At 46.8% G+C, this 16,827-nt stretch overlaps 2 protein-coding genes across 10 annotated transcripts in view; both read left to right on the top strand.

Moving 5' to 3' along the window:
• Tmem43 (Transmembrane protein 43) overlaps positions 1-16,827 on the top strand; it is a 52,651-nt gene that overhangs the window by 11,392 nt on the left and 24,432 nt on the right. For 7 of the 9 annotated variants that reach the window (XM_089563738.1, XM_089563736.1, XM_089563741.1 and 4 more), the window contains exons 2-5: positions 1,743-1,808; positions 11,766-11,885; positions 13,341-13,467; positions 14,349-14,443. In XM_089563738.1, the coding sequence (XP_089419864.1) occupies positions 1,743-1,808; positions 11,766-11,885; positions 13,341-13,467; positions 14,349-14,443 (408 nt within the window). Of the gene's footprint in view, positions 1-1,742; positions 1,809-11,765; positions 11,886-13,335; positions 13,468-14,348; positions 14,444-16,827 lie in introns of all 9 variants that reach the window. The other 2 variants (XM_089563739.1, XM_089563745.1) reach the window with 1 other exon arrangement.
• LOC149325224 (uncharacterized) lies at positions 5,371-7,708 on the top strand. The gene has a single exon (XM_089563997.1). The coding sequence runs from the start codon at positions 5,661-5,663 to the stop codon at positions 7,578-7,580; it is 1,920 nt and encodes a 639-aa protein (XP_089420123.1). The 5' UTR covers positions 5,371-5,660; the 3' UTR covers positions 7,581-7,708.

Genomic DNA, 16,827 nt, shown 5'->3' with positions numbered 1-16,827 from the left:
TAATATTCCACAAAGTGTAGCCTGATGTACCATAGGCAGTGCAGGCAGGGCATTATTTTCATTATTTTCTTTTAATGTCCACTAATCACTGCATATGCTGGTTTTTTAGTTATATGCTGGTTTCGCACACCTTAGTTAGGGCTGGCACAAATCAAGAAATGTCAGCATATTGCAAAATATTTTCCTTACAGAAAGACAGAACCAGTAGTGTGAGATGCCAGGCTTTCGCTACGATGGTGTCGTTAGTGTGTATTCTGAGGCCATTGTCCTGCAGTGCTTGCTGTCTAGGCTGCATCGATCTCGCATGCCACGTAGAAATTGAAACAAGCACAGGCTAAATGTTCTGTTGTTCGAGCTGTGTCCACAAGGTCACAGAAAGCTGCTACTTTTTGTGTAAATTATCCTGTGCTCATCCTCTGGTTGAAAGGAGTATGTGAATAGAAAAAGGGTGCCTTCTTCAAAGCCTGAAAGAAGAATCTCGGGCAGCAAGACCAATAGTGTATGATGTTGCGTTGTCAGGGGGTGGGGCAGAAGCCAAGATTATTTTGGACAGAATGGTCCAACACAATTCATGCAGTGGTTTCAGACAGGAGTTTCAGAAAAAGAGAGAACATTCCGAAACTGGGCGGTGCAGGAGCGTTTGAAGTTTCTGACAGCGAATAGTGTTTGCTACTTGACTCACACTGCGCTTTTGCCATCTGAGTTTCAAAGTACTCAAATGTATATTTGTAAATCATGACACAGGTTTTCCTGGTGGCCTCAACTCATGGTTAAACATTGTATCTTTTGTGAACACCGCTCTCTTACAATAAGCTCAGGTGCTCTTATTAAGACCTGGAAAAGAAAAGGCACTGGTTACTTCACAAGTCACAGCTTGAAGCTGGACTTCATGAAAAAATAAGTTCTGTAAACAGTAAAGTTCTGTTTACAGAACTTTACTGTTTACAGAAAAACAGTAAAGTAAATAAGTTCTGTTAACAGTAAAAAGTAAATATTTCAGTGTGGCATTCAGTAAGTAGTTGTTTTGCTTTGAATGGTTTGTGTGTGCTGTCCATTATCATTTATTGGCACATTTTTCCACCTGTTTATTGGTCAGGGAATTTCACCTGAAATATTGATTTACTTTTAAGGCCAAGGAATAGAGAGAGGAGTCGGTTTTAAAAAAACAAGAACCCTGGTGCAAGGCATGGCACAATATCGAAAACACTGAAAAATTGGGGGCTTTGAAAAGAGTAGCTTTGCTTGACTACCTGAATGACAGTGCAGAAGAAATGCTACACCGCAGAGTCAAAAGCAAAGGGTTTATTCGATTTTTAAAGAAGCTACAGATAAGCATTTGTAATAAGAATTCTCTTTTAAAGCCAGATTTGTAAATGTAAAAAGTTGCCTGCAATAAATGCACACTCTCTTATAATCGGGAAAAAAAATGCTATGAACTGTGGAGTAAACTTTTGTTACAGCTGCAACTGCCATGGGGAATATGAGAAAAAGTTAATTGCGTTGTCCCATGAGTGGTCAGCATCCTTTCCTCATTTGGCCAAGGCCTTTAAGGTGTCCCAAAAGAGCAGTCAGAAACATGCAAGTTTTAGGCTGGCTGCCACAACAAAAAAGGAAAAGCTCTCTCTGTCTAATTGGCACATCCTTCTTTTTGCCTAAGCACATGACAGTAAGAGAGGAAGAGTGTACAGAGTGGCGCATTCCACTTGCCGCTTCTCATGGGTGTTGCCTCCTTTGGTTTGCAGCTGCTCACTGCACCCAAGAACCTGTGCTGTCAAGGCTGACCGTCATCCTACACTTGCTGCATCAGGGTACAGTTTTCATTCAGGACTAACCGGAACTCAACCGCACTGTGTTTTATGCTATTCAGTTTTTTGTGGCCAATTCTATCAAATGGTCCTTCTTAATAATCTAATAAATGATGTATGGGAGGCTAAATGTTTTGTTTCTTTCTGTTAGTGCGAGGTTGGTACATTTATGTTTACTTAATGAAAAGACAATGTGCCTAAACCCAATGGGCTCTAGTACTCCCTTGGACGTCCCGTGGATGTCCGGTGGATGTCCTGAACGTCCGCAAGACGTCCATAGGAGTTTAAATGTTCACTGGGAAAGGGATGCGAGCCCACCCTATCCGAGGCATCCCTTGAGCATGGTGAGCCGACACATAGCTAGTTATGAAGTACATTATCATGATCTTCGTAAACCTGTTACAGTTAAATCTGGACGTCACAAACCTCCCTGTAGCAAATTCCTCAATGTTACAAAGTTTCTTAATTCCCCAACGCAGTCCCCATTGAAACTCGTGAGGATGTTGTAGTTGACCTTTATAGAACGAACACACTATGCCAACTAGTGCTGCGTGACTTGAAATTTTACTGAACCACGCAAAACTTTCATGATGGTAAAACAAACTAACATTAGAGGAAAGTCAACAGTCGTAACAAGTGACCGCTGCCCGCAGTTAACGTAATTAGCCATGCTCCACTGCCGTCGGAGACTCTTTCGTGGTGACCGCAGCAGCCTCAGCTTTTGTGCCGTCATACCACGCGGCACTAAAACAGTTCATATCAAAGACAATACGAGACGAGCAGTGCATGATTCCAGCACCAATAGCTGTCAGGAGCAGGGATGACGGAGAGCGTTGATGATGCGAGGTAGAAGTTCATTTCGTAGGGCGGCGGGCAGACTGAGAGTGGGGACTTAAGGGAAGGGGCAGGTGCCTTAACAGCAGGTCTGGTGGTGGCAGTGTGACCACTTGCACTTTCCTCCAGTCTTGCTGTGGTGCCTCTGACTACCTAACCTCCCCTGCTCTCCCAACGAGCCCACTGTAAACTTTTTCAGAGTGATCTTCACCTTCATTTATTTCTTATTTTTGTTTCCATTTTGCATTGTCTTTTCAAGTCATCGCGCAAAAACTGCACCAACTGAAACGTGCATGTAACAGAAAATTGCAGCCTTTTATCAGTTTTGTTATCCAAGTTCAAAGGACTGTAGACACCTAATTTTTGCTTACGTGTTTTCTTGTTTCAAATGATGCGTTAGACATTGGCATACATGCAGCACTCCATGGTATTCCCTTACGACCGCTAAATAATGTGTTATTTTCTTTCTTCTTCGATTGTGGTGATGTTTCTTCTTCGATAATGTTTCGGGTTCATCAACCGAACAATTGATGTGGCGTTGTAAGACCTATTCAGGTCGCGCGAAGTGTGAAAAAAACTGTGATATAATCACTGACGTGTAGTTTTGATTCACTACAGTGCTTAAACCAGCCTGCTTGAAGATCTGGGATAACAAAAAAACGAGCATCTGCATGTACATTGTAGTTTTTTTTTCATGCCTCACGTACCCTAAGCTCTTATTGCACATCACAGCCATAGTTAGGTTGGTGAAGCCGAAAGCGAAACAGCATGAGAGAAGAAATTCAGCTATAAGTTATTCAGTGATTGTAGATGAATATGTATCTTACTCTCTTAATCATCATTACAGAGAAGAAAACATGCAACTAAAATGAGGTGTCTGTAACCCTTTCTGTTCTTGTCCAGCCTGCAGTCCTCACAAGCAAAATACAAATAAACTTTTTGTTTGTTTCTTAAGGGTCGTCTCCCTCTGATTTATGCTGCCATAGAGGTGACGGCACCCTTCCTTTTTTTTTTTTTCTTGAAACTGATATGACTATCAATCAGGTGATAGAGAAATGCGCAGTATACAGGGTGTCCCAGCTAAAAGTAACCAAGCTTTTAAAAAAGAAGTGTCCTAGCCCCATGAGACCAACTGAGGGTTGTTGCCAGTCGCGTGTCCTAGTCTGCGGTATTTTTTTTATTTTGCAAATGTAATTAATTAGCAGAGACTGATTAGCTAACTTTTTAATTATTGCCTTTAGGAAGAAAGTGTCAATGCAGGAATTGTAGACGCCATAGAAAAATAACCGGTTGCGGTGTTTCCCACCAAGTATCACTGATACAGCTTCTTTTATTTGCCTTAAAAGAAAGCCCGCGAAATACAAAAAGAACCACGTGCTAGGGAACCAGTTTCAGCGCTCCCAGACGACTGATCAAACAACGACATTCGCTTATATTTGCAACGCTGTCCCGAACGGGGTTCGGCGTTTTGCGATGGTTGCGAGATATACGCCAGCAACTCTCGCATGGGCGCTAGGGCGACCGCTCCTTCAGCGCGTGACGGTGCAAGTTCAGCGGCACGGCCACATGCCTATCACTCGAGGCGAGGTTTCGCGAGCCGCGCTTCACTTCCTTGAAAAGCAGCGCCCGCTTTTCATGACACATATCTCGCCACCACCTCAAAACGCCGAACCCTGTTTGGGGCAGCGTTGCAAACATAAGCAGATGTCGTTGCTTGACCGGTCGTCTGGGAGTGCTGAAACTGCTTCCCTATCACGTGGTTCTTTTTGTATTTCGCGGGCTTTCTTTTAAGGCAAATAAAAGAAGCTGTATCAGTGGTAGGAAACACAGCAACCGGTTATTTTTCTATGGGATCTGCAATTCCTGCATTGACACTTTCTTCCTAAAGGCAATAATTAAAAAGTTAGCTAATCAGTCTCTGCTAATTAATTACGTTTGCACAATAAAAAAAATACCGCAGACTAGGACACGCGACTGGCAACAACCCTCAGTTGGTCTCACGGGGCTAGGACACTTCGTCTTTTTTAAAAGCTTGGTTACTTTTAGCTGGGACACCCTGTATAACCAACCCCTGTATACAAGGTGGTTCACCTAAGACTTTACACAATTTTTAAAAATAGGCTTTTTGAGTTAGAAGAGCTCTTTTTTCGGCATGGCATTGTCGTCAGTGTAGTACATCGGAATACGGCTAATACGTGCTAACTAGTAGGCTGGTTAACTAATATCGAATAGTTAACTTTTGAACTATTGCTGCTAGGCTTCTTAATTGTTGACAGGCGTGTAGCCCACCATTAGTAATATCCACACCATGTTTTAAAATTGCGTAAATGCGGTTACCTTCGGTGCTGAGGCCCAACAAATTTTGGCTACTTTGCGCCAAAATACATGCGTTCGAATTAGCCAAAATTTGTTGGGCCACAGCGCTGAGGGTAACCACATTTCCGGAGTTCGAAAAACTGATATGAATATTATTTACGGTAGGCTACATGCCTCTCAGTAACTAAGGAACCTAACAGTAATAGTTATAAAGTTAACCATTAAATATTGTTTACCAGCCTGCTAGTTAGCATGTCTTAGCTCACACAAAAACAGCGCAAACTTCACGGAGGATGCAGAAAGGGGAGACGAGACACAGGCGCTGACTAAGAACTGAAATTTTATTGCTCTGACACATCGGTAAATATACACAAGTGTGAGCGCCAGCTCATCCCGGCCGACGGAGATCCTTCGCCGGAGGGCGAGCAACCCGAACTTTGAGTTCGAGCAGCCCGAGCGGCCCGTGGGAGGAGAGAGTGATGTGAGGAGAGGATGAGGAGGACGAGCGCTCGCGCGGCGCGTGAAGAACAACAGACTCAGGTGTTGGACACGAAAGAAGCAACACGGCCTCTTGTTAACCCAGAGCTCCTTTGTAATGGAAAGGCGAATAAACGTCTTTTGAATTGTTCTTTTACCCTAACAATTCAGAAGTGGGATACAGTCAACGTTCGCCCGAACTTACGAAGTTAACCGGCAAGCCCCACCATGCCTATCACCCGCACCGGAGCATCTTCAACGAATATGGCATACGAAGATGGCGGACGACCGAGCAGCAATGGCGGGAGCGACGACGCCGACGACTCAAGCGAAGGCGGATCTGACAACGGGGTGACAAGTGGAAGCTTACCTCCGATACCTCAGTCAACGATCAACTTGGCGGAAATCCTGCAGGCCAGCGTTCAGGCAGCAGTGAGAGAAGCCATCAACGGAATTGCCTTGCTTCAGACGCAGCAAGCAGCGGCCACACCCATCATCGGCGCGGGAGAGACAGCTCGGTTAGTGCCATCGTTTGATCCAGTGTCATCCAGCTCTCCGACAGTAGACGCGTGGATAAGACGCGTGGACGACTTGGCACAAGTCTACCATTGGTCCGACCGACTGACATCTGGCAACGCACTCTCGAGGTTGGAAGGGCCTGCGAAGACATGGTATGACTCCCTCTCTTCCGTCAACAAAACATGGCCGGAATGGAAAGAAGACATTAAGCGCGCCTTCCCCACGACAGCGGGATTCCAACGACTCCATCGGGAAATGCAGGAGCGACGGCAAAAGCGCGGTGAGCCCATCGAGTGTTATTACTACGTCAAGCTCTCGAAAGCTCGCCGTTGCAACCTCACAGATGAAGCTTGCATTGAATACCTCATCACAGGGCTATACGATGACGACGTGATTAGAGCAGTGAGCGCACGCACATACGAGTCGCCGGAAGACCTTCTTCACTGCCTGAAACGCCTCGAAGAAAGATTGGGAAACACTGCCCCCAAAAGTTCAAAATCAAGTGGTCCCCCGAACTATTCTCGTTTCCACGCATATGCCAACGCCCATGGCAACAAAAGCGAAGCAATGGCGTCGGCCTTGAACACTACCGACCACAAGAACCTTTCTCCGAAGGCGGGGAGGAAGCCGCCATGGAATGAAAGAGGAGAGCCCCTCTGCTTCAACTGCAGCGAGTACGGTCACGTGTCCCTCAATTGCCCGGCCCCACAGCGAAAGGCGAGATGCAACGCTTGCGGACGAGTGGGCCACGGAGAAAAAGACTGCAGGGCAAAAACAGAGAGAGGAGCGCGCGTCGCTCAGAACGCGTTAGGGTTTGACCTCCGAGCCGCTGAAGAGGCGAACGAAAAGTACTTTATGATGGCGAAAGCGAACGGCTGCGACATACGAGCATACGTCGATCTCGGTAGCCAATGCGTAACTCTGCGGAAGGAGGATGCCAACCGAATCGGAGTCGCTTACACGAAGTTGACAAAGCCGTTCACTATCGGGGGCTACGGGTCCGGACATGTGACACCGTGTGGGGAAACGAACATCACCCTCACGGTCGACCAAGCTACAGCGGACGTTCCCGTGCTGGTCGTGCCGGACGCATCACAGTCCATACCCCTACTTGTGGGCCAACCTTTCACCGAGCAACCACACATCACGATAGTGAGGCGGAAGAACACAGTGCGGATTTTTGAGGAGCACAGGAACGAGGACAATAGAGACGACACGCTTCAGTCCATTGAAATTCCAGAGCTCCCAGAACGACCTGTGTGCCTATGGGCGAAGGAAACAACGGTTGTGCCCCCAAAATACGTGGGTTTCGTTAAGCTCTACACCACTGGTAGCGCACCACGCTCAGATGTCTTCGTGGACATGCAGCTCAGGTGCCAAGAAGGTCGAGAGCATTGCATACCACGCTGTGTCCTCAGCGTTGATGGGACCAACGAAACAGTAGTCCCTATAATGAACATTTCCAATCATGAACTGACCATCAAAGAGAACGAACGAGTCACACGAGCGGAAAATTGCTACCCAGACGATGCATCGCCACGAGAGGGTGAGTCGGACATTAGCACTGACCAGCCCTTATTGATACCTACCGAGCGAAGAGATTCAAGTAGGTCCTGGTGTTGCTCCTGAGGAACGTGCAAAGCTCGAACAGTTTATTTTTGAGTATCGGGACTGCTTCGCAACCACCGTTTCAGAGATTGGCTGGACAAATGCCGCTGAAATGAGCATTGAGCTAACAACGCTGGAGCGAGTGAAATTTCGTCCCTACCGACTCTCTTACGCCGAACGGGCACACACAAAAGAAATGATTGAAGAACTAAAGCAAGCTGGCATTGTTGTCGACTCCAAATCGGATTATGCAAGTCCTATCCTACTGGTGCGAAAAAAGACAGGGGAGCAACGAATTTGCGTGGACTACCGTGCCCTCAACCGTGTCACAAAAAAGGACCGGTATCCACTACCTTTAATTGAGGATCAACTGGACCGTCTGAGAGGGAAATGCTTCTTCACGAGCCTAGATCTTGCGTCAGGCTACTACCAAATTCCTATGACCGAGGAATCGAGACACAGGACTGCGTTCGTTACTCCAGACGGCCATTATGAATTCGTTCGAATGCCATTTGGCTTGGCCAACGCACCGGCAGTGTTCCAGAGAATGATCAACGCTTTACTGGGTCCCCTACGGTACACCGTGGCTCTCGCCTACATCGATGACATCCTGCTGCCTACAGCGACCGTGGACGAGGGGCTTGACCACCTGAGGATGCTTTTGGATGTCCTCCGGGGAGCGAGATTAACGCTGCGATTAAGCAAGTGCCGTTTCTTCTTCGAGAAAGTCGATTACCTTGGCTACGACATTTCTGCCAGAGGAGTGCGACCCGGAGGTTTAAAGATCCAGAGCATTGCTGACTTTCCCGAACCAACGAATGTACACCAGGTGCGTCAGTTTTTGGGTCTGGCAAGCTATTTTCGAAGATTTGTGAAAGGGTTCGCCAGCATTGCTAAACCTCTAACGCGACTGACGTCTAAGGACGCAGTTTGGAAGTGGACTTCAGAGCACGATGCCGCGTTCACTGAACTGAAGATGAAGTTGACTGAAAGGCCAGTTTTGGCGCATTTCGCGTTCGACGCAAGAACAGAGGTGCACACGGATGCCAGCAAAGACGGCCTAGGAGCAATACTTGTGCAAGAACAAGCAGATGGGCAGCTTCATCCTGTCGTCTACGCAAGCCGGCGGACAACTGACTACGAAGAGAGATACCACTCGTACGAACTAGAAGCGCTTGCGGTTGTTTGGGCGTTAGAAAAGTTTCGAGTGTACCTAATCGGGATGAACTTCAAGGTGGTCACTGACTGCAACGCAGTACGGGCAACGATGAGCAAAATGAATCTGCTTCCCTGTATTGGCAGATGGTGGCTGCGACTGCAAGAGTTCACCTTCGACATGGAATATCGTAAGGGGGTGGCAATGGCTCATGTTGATGCACTAAGCCGCTCTGCATACGACCCTCCAGAAGAGACGGATATTGTTCCTGGCCTTCACGTCCTTGCAGCATGCATAGCGACAGAAGACGTGCTCACCGTTGCCCAGCTGAATGATCCAAAGGTTCAAGCTTTGAAGGAAAGGCTAGAAAAAAAAGAAGACCTATCCAAAGAAGACAGGCGCGTCAAAAACGAATACCGGTTGCGTAATGGCATATTATTCAAGAAGAACCAAGAAACCGACACGAACGAAGGACTGCTGTGGGTAGTTCCAAACCAGACTCGCTGGAGAATCGTCAGGACATGTCATGATGACATTGGCCATTTTGGAGTGGAGAATATCCGAGAAGACCAACGCAAGCAACAGGAGCGGTACAACAGGAAGCGGGCGGAAGCGCCGACGTACAATCCCGGAGATGTTGTACTAGTTGAGCGAGAACCGGCAGCAAGTGGGGAGTCAAGGAAACAAAGAAAAATACAAAGGACCGTACATCATCGGAGAAAGGCTTCCCAACGACCGCTACCGCATCGAAAACGTGCCTCCGGCGCGGCAAAGGCGAAGAGCATACAGCAGTATTGCATCGGCTGACAAGCTGAAGCTTTGGGACCGGGAATTCAACGAGACAGGTTCTGAAGAATCGGAACGCGAGGACAATTCCGACCGGGACGGTCGGTGGGACAGGATGGCTGAATGTGAGCGCCAGCTCATCCCCGCCAACGGAGATCCTTCGCCGGAGAGCGAGCAACCCGAACTTTGAGTTCGAGCAACCCGAGCCGCCCGTGGGAGGAGAGAGTGATGTGAGGAGAGGATGAGGAGGACGATCGCTCGCGCGGCGCGTGAAGAACAACAGACTCAGGTGTTAGACACGAAAGAAGCAACACGGCCTCTTGTTAACCCAGTGATCCTTTGTAACGGAAAGACGAATAAACGTCTTTTGAATTGTTCTTCTATCCTAACACAAGGTATCAAAAACAACAAGAAGGGTAAGACATGAACACAGACAATCGCAGCAGGAAACGAGCAGGGAATCATGAATGCTGAGCTGTCGCAAGGAAACCAAATTCCTTATCCAGAAGGGCTATGAATGGGTGCTGACACAGTGGTCTTTTAGGCTTGCGATTTTTTTCGCTTCAATTTCGTTTCGCTTCGGCACCCCATTCATAGCCCTTCTGGATAAGGAATTTGGTTTCCTTGCGACAGCTCAGCATTCATGATTCCCTGCTCGTTTCCTGCTGCGATTGTCTATGTTCATGTCTTACCCTTCTTGTTGTTCTTGATGCCTTGAGTATATTTGCCGATGTGTCAGAGCAATAAAATTTCAGTTGTTAGTCAGCACCTGTGTCTCGTCTCTCTTTTGTGCGTCCTCCGTGAAGTTTGCGCTGTTTTCGTGTGATGGAAAACCAGCTATCTCGTGATGTGTTCTTCATGTCTTAGCCATATTCCGATGTACTACACCACTGACAATGCTGTGCCGAAAAAAGCGCTCTCCTAACTCAGAAAGCCTATTTTTAAAAATTGTTTGAAATCTTAGGTGAAACACCCTCTATAGCTTTGGTACAGTACGAGAAAGCATTTGACCCATTTGAAGCCTCAGCAGTCGCGCAGGCATTACAGAATGGGGCTGCAGATGAGCGTTACCAGAAGACATCTATAATGGCTGCACAGCGACCATAAAGACAGAATAAAATTCCAATAAGGAAGGGTGTCTGGCTGGGTGACACGATCTCGCCAATGCTATGCACCGCCTGTTTACAGGAGGCGTCCAGAGACAACATAGACTGGGAACAGTTGGGCGTAAGAATAACTCAGTAGTCTGCAATTCGCTAATAACACCGCCTTTGCTAAGTCATTCTGGGGATGAACTGCAAAGCATGATCAATGACTTGGACGGGCAGAGCATAACGCTGTGTCTAAAAATTAATATGGAGAGAACCAAAGTAATGTTCTCTGAAGGAACAGCAGTTTACTATTATTAGCGAGGTGCTGGAAGTAATTAGGGAATATGTCTGCTTAGGGCAGACGTATTCCAGGTAGTGACCACAGATCCGGATCACAAGAGTGAAATAACTAGAAAAATAAGAATGGGATGGAGCGCATATGGCAGGTTCTCTCAGGTCATGAATGGCAGTTTACCAGCATCCCTCTAGAGGAAAGTATATAATAACTATATCTTACCACTTCTCACCTATGGGGCAGAAGCAAGGAAGCTGTTGAAGAGGGTTCAATTTAAATTGAGGACAGTGCATCGAGCTATGGAAATAAAACGATAGGTAAGAGGGTAGGGTGGGTCAGGGAACAAATGTGTGTTAATGACACCCTGGTAGAAAGAAAGAGGAAGAAATGTGCTTGGGCAGGACATGTAATGCGAAGGCAAGGTAACCAATGATTTGTTAAGGGTAACAGAGTAGATTCCAAGATAAAGCAAGCATAGCAGGGGGCGACAGAAAGTTAGATGGGCAAATGAGATTAAATATTTTGCCAGGATAAGGTGGCTGCAGTTGGCCTAGGACAGTGATGATTGGAGAAGCACAGGAGAGGCCTTTATCCTGCAGTGGGCGTAGTCAGGCTGACGATGATGATGACGATATCCATTTATGTCTAACAGTTGGGTCACAAGTGTAGTCAATTTCAAGTAGGCTGAAAATATGATTGGCTTTTGGTAGAGGTGGCCTTTATGAAGATAGCATGTGATGTTTGTACACTTTGTGCAGAAATGGCTTCCAGTACAAATGCCTCGAACTATCTAGCAGGATAAGCAGTTCCTTGCTTTGTAATGTTTTGTCTGCTTGAGGTCCAATAGGAGCTCGTGTAATGTGTTCTCAATTGTGCAGGAGATGGACTCTGCAGAGACACTGGAAGACATTGAGCCGTCGCATTACAGCGTGCTCTTTACATACGCTGTCGGCGTCTCACTTGTGGCTGCAGCCGTCTGCCTCCTGCTGTGGAATGAGGTATGTCAGGGTCGTGTTTATGCGTGTAGCTGGCTTATGGTAACTTGAATCTGGATAATCCATGCCAGCATTTGATTAAAGCAGCTTCAAATTTAATTTGATCCGTCATGTTTCCAGTGTATTTAGCAACTGTGTGCTGCACAGGTAGAAACGGTATGAGTGGGAACGTGGGAGCGTGTCGCCACCACACTTCGCTGACCACTGCCACTGAGAGGCGCTGAGAATTTGTGACAGAGACGCGTGTCCCAGTAAGCATGACCGACTGCTCTTTCCGCGCATTCCCCTGGTGCCGCCCATTCTCGTTGTCTGCGTTGTCTATCAGCGTCGGCACTTTGTGAAATGTGGAGGCCACCCGCTCCCACGTTCCCTCTCATATTGCTTCTACTTTACAGCTTGCAATGCCTCGTTCCATCCATTTCGAATGCGAAAGCTTGTATCGTGAAAGTGTTTTATTATGACAGTATACTCGCAGCATGAAATAAGGGCAAATGACTGCTGAAATGCTGTGCACTGACTTGTTCTTTCGTGTGGAGTATTAATATGCGGATGGAAAAGAAGCATAGAATGACAAGGAAAATACAGGATACAGAGTAAAGAAAGTTTGACAGCACAATGTGCATACAAATGAGGACTGCAGAAAGCATGCATTAGCTTGCATGTAGTATTAAGCCAGAAAACCTCTTATAGAATGGTAAGTCACTAGCTCGGAGAACCAGGAACTAGTGTGGGTACTCGCGCTGTAACAACAGGTAGCATTTTCTTGGTTTGCAGCATTTACTTGTTAACAACCATGGCCATTGTGGTAGATGGTTACTAAAAGCTTCTACCCCAATTAAAGGCAAATAAGAAAACAGTAAACCTACTATGGCAGAAGAAGTCGCAATGATAGCAGGAGTTCCTGTGAGAATATGGGCCAGACCCGGCCACATTTTTGGCCACATGCTGAGGAGCACCCACTCACGAGCCCACCTAGATAACATTCTTTTTTGCAAATGGGGGGGGGGCACTTTCAGCTCTGACATCTGCAACAGGGGACACCACTCATCCTGGAGAAAGTCTTCTGTACAGTAGCTACCATTATTTGTTGGTGAGATGCGAGTGAGGGCATGTTTTCATATGTAAAGAGTTTGAAGGGGCATTACACAAGTGACACAAGTTCCACGAGGCACGTGTGGTGTGTCGTGTGTCATATGGCTGTTGGGAGTCATGTTGTGAGGAGTCACGTTAACTCACAAGCCTTGCGAGACATTGGTTGTGTGACCTGGCTGTGGGGTGATGTCGTTTCATGTCAGCGATAGCCACAAGATTTCAGGGTGGGTTTCGGCTGCATCAGCCAATTGACTCAAGGGGGGTCATCCAACTCCTCACACGGTGTCTGCCGCGCATGTTGACCTTCGTACACGTGCCAGTAGTGCCCCAGCTGCAGCCACTGTGGTACCCCATCTTGCAGCACAGGGCTGGTGCCCTGTCCAAGGCGCTCGACCAGGCCCTGGAGCAGGTGGCGCACATTGAGGAGGATGACGCCGTGCCCACAAACTCCACACGCCTCATCCACGTCACGGGCCACCTCTCCTCCCACCAGGCAAGTTTCTCTGGACCCCTGTGGGCCCTCAGGTAGTGATGCAAAACTATCAATAATACTATTGATACTATCGATAGTTGAGTCACTATCGAGCTATCGGTGGTAAAAAAGACTATCAATATAGGACTATCAATATAGTACTATCAATAGTTAGTACTTTCGATAGTACTATCGATAGTACTATCGATAGTTCTATTGATATTACTATCGATAGCTGTATCCATACTACTTGTTATATCTAGTACTATCGATTCCATAAAATCAACCACGCTTACCCACTGCATCCTCAACTTGGTTTTCTGAACTGTCCCAGTGCACGTTAAAGAATCACATCTAGTCGAAATTTACCCGGAAACCTCCACTGCGGCATCCCTCTTAGCTTGAGTCTCTTTGGGGCGTTAAGCCTCATGAGAACGTGAAACCAACCAGGTATCGGAAATGTTTTGGATATATCGCTGGCCAACAAATGCATAATATCAATATTGTCAATATCAATAGCCGTACAAGCGACAGTTTCACTATCGATAGCGGTACTATCACTAGTAATACTATCGATAGCAACACTATCGATAGTAATACTATTGATTCTACTATCAACAGTAATACTGTCGATAGTAGACTGTCGATAGTTTTTCTACACTATCGATAGTGTCAAAAAAGCTATCGATACCATCGATAGTCAATTTCCCTATAGTTTTGCATCACTACCTGAGTAGTTTTGCATCACTACCCTCAGGTCATGGCTTCCGTTCTGTCCTGCTGCTCTTGGAGGCGTAATGCTATCCCAGAATGGTGGTAGAAGTGTCAGGATGTGAGGGGAGCAATTTTGTTTCTGTTTGCGTTATCGTACAAACACTTCACTGTGCCGTGATGTCTTTCAGGAAGCCACTGATGAGGCATACAACGTGTCTGTTCCTGCGGTGAAACTGCGGCGTCTGGTGGAGATGTACCAGTGGGTGGAGAGGAGCACATACCGGTGAGTGAGTGACAGTACTACTGAGGCTGGCACAGCACCGAATCTCTTCGTCCACTTTCATGTGGCTGTTTCAGTGACATAGGGATTGGTTTTGGTTTACGAGATTTAACGCCTCAAAGCGGCTATGAGGGACACCATAATGGCAAGCTCCGGATAATTTCAACCATCTGGTGTTCTTTGACGTGCACTGGCATCACATAATACACAGGCCTGTAGCATTTTGCTTCCATCGAAATGCGACCGCTGCGGCCAGGATTGAACCCACGTCATTCGGGTCAGCAGGCAAGCATCATAACCACAGAGCCACCGTGGTGGCTAGTGACATAGTGGGATCGGAGCTTATGTCATTCATTCTTCACATATCTTGTGGCTTATTGCAATGGGCTGCTTTTACAGTGAAAGCCCCAGATGTGGCCTTTGAAAGACTGCTGAAAGTTGTCCATGAGCGTTTGTGGTAAAGTGACCTTACATCTAGCACGTGTTGTCAGGTGTCTACCGGTCATGCAATAGGTACAAGCTTTCCCCTGGCTTGGTGCATCTTGAGTTGCCCAACATACCTTTGGCCATGACACCCTTTGGCCAAAACTGCCCTTGGGGCATTTCGATAAAAGAAAAAAACGCCTCTAGCACAGCTTAAGAAGTACTCTGCTGCCAATTCCAAAGCATTTTGGTGCTTTGTCAGCTTTCACTGCTTAGGTGAGCAAGACTTTATCAGACAAGATGCACTACGATGACGATGGGGGCTTTTATTGACTGTTGATGGCATGCAGCAGCACAAGAAAGGTAGTGGGAATGGAATTGCAGAAGAGTCTCTAGTGCAGTCACGTTTGAGCATCACCCTACGTGTATTGAATGTACAAGGTTTCAAGGGGAAAAAAAGAAGCATTCTAACGCGCTGTCTTAGACATCTCACTAACGTGCTCTTTAGCGTTACCTTAGTGAACTTTTAGCTTAGCATTATGTCTGTATCACTAATGTATGATGCCAATTTTAACTGGACTTACTTAATTTGTTCCTCTATGCCTTGTCATGAAGTGTAACTACATTTCGTGCCTGATTTCTGGTTGCACGAAATTCTTGTGGCTCTTACTGGTTGGCGGTGGCTGCGGCTTGGCATGTGACAGGTGCATAATATTCAAGTGCCATTTGTTTGCATTTTTGTCACTACACTTAACACTGTAAGGCTTGGCTCTTACGGGGCGTCTTCGTATAATAAGTGCACTGTGTCTCATTTTGGAGCGTGTTTGCCTTGCCAGGAACCAACGATTGAGAATGGTTGGAAGAAACCCTGAGGGCAACTTTTCACCATTTCATGTTGTGGCTGTCAAAACGATTACTAGAGCCTGCAGTCTTTGAACTGCAGCTTTGACAGTGTTTAGAGGTGAAGAGTTTGCTCCGTATGCCACCATTTATAGGTGGCATGCCTTTTATTTATATACTTCAGCATGCCTTCATCTAAGATGGGCCACGCAGATTCAAGTGAATTTTTTCTAAATGTTAAGAAAAATGAGCATTTGGAATTGAATAGATATACCGTAATATTCCGAGCAAGCGCCTCCACCCCAGCAAGTCGAAATTACTGGCCGAGTAGGAGGGTGGGGGGATCTCGGGACGGCGCTGAAATTCAAGATGGCAGCGACATTTTCCTGCCAGAAAAAAAAATGCACAGTGCACATGGATTTAAAACGTCTTGACGTTCTTTCCCGCTCAAAGAGCGCATCGTCCACGTATTCACTTAACACCGGCGCGCTCTTACTCAACTTTCTTCGAAGTTTTGGTTTCCCGCAGTTTTGCTGTAGCAGCTTGCTCGAAATTCTTGTCTCATTCCCATATCCATTTCTGGTCGAATTTGAAGTCTTGAGACATTTGGTGAACGTTCCTTCCATTTTCCCGATGCCCTTTTATGACCTCAAGTCTCTTCGCCACTGTGTACGAATGCATTGCCGACTTGACAGCATCAATGCAAGGTGACGAACGGGCATGCGAATGGCTTGAAAAGCAGGATTGGATTGGATTGGATTCTTGGACTGTATGGGGCAGTCCAGTGTTGCCTGGGTGTGGTGTGTGATAAGGGTGCGGAGCAGGCGGGGGTGGGGGAAGGGGGGGGTGGGGGCATCATTGGCGGTGCCCCGCGCCAGAGCAGCTGACTGGAGTGGAGAGTTATTTATAAAACGAGTATGTGTGGAAAAATGAAAAAGAGCGCTCTAGAACTGCACGGAGATGAAGTCGATCTCGTATCCTCTACCTCAATATATCGTACAGTGTAAATACCTTAACGGCTGTCACCGAGTCTCGCGTTACACAGTGGTAACCGTCCTGTCTATTTTTTGGGTGTTTATGTTTACTTGATACGTTTTCATCACATCACTCTTTGTGGGAAATGG

Source organism: Amblyomma mixtum, chromosome 10, assembly GCF_055824585.1.
Source record: "Amblyomma mixtum isolate Tamu chromosome 10, ASM5582458v1, whole genome shotgun sequence".
Taxonomy (NCBI): Eukaryota; Metazoa; Arthropoda; class Arachnida; order Ixodida; family Ixodidae; genus Amblyomma; species Amblyomma mixtum.
This window is presented reverse-complemented; position numbering and strand designations above follow the sequence as displayed.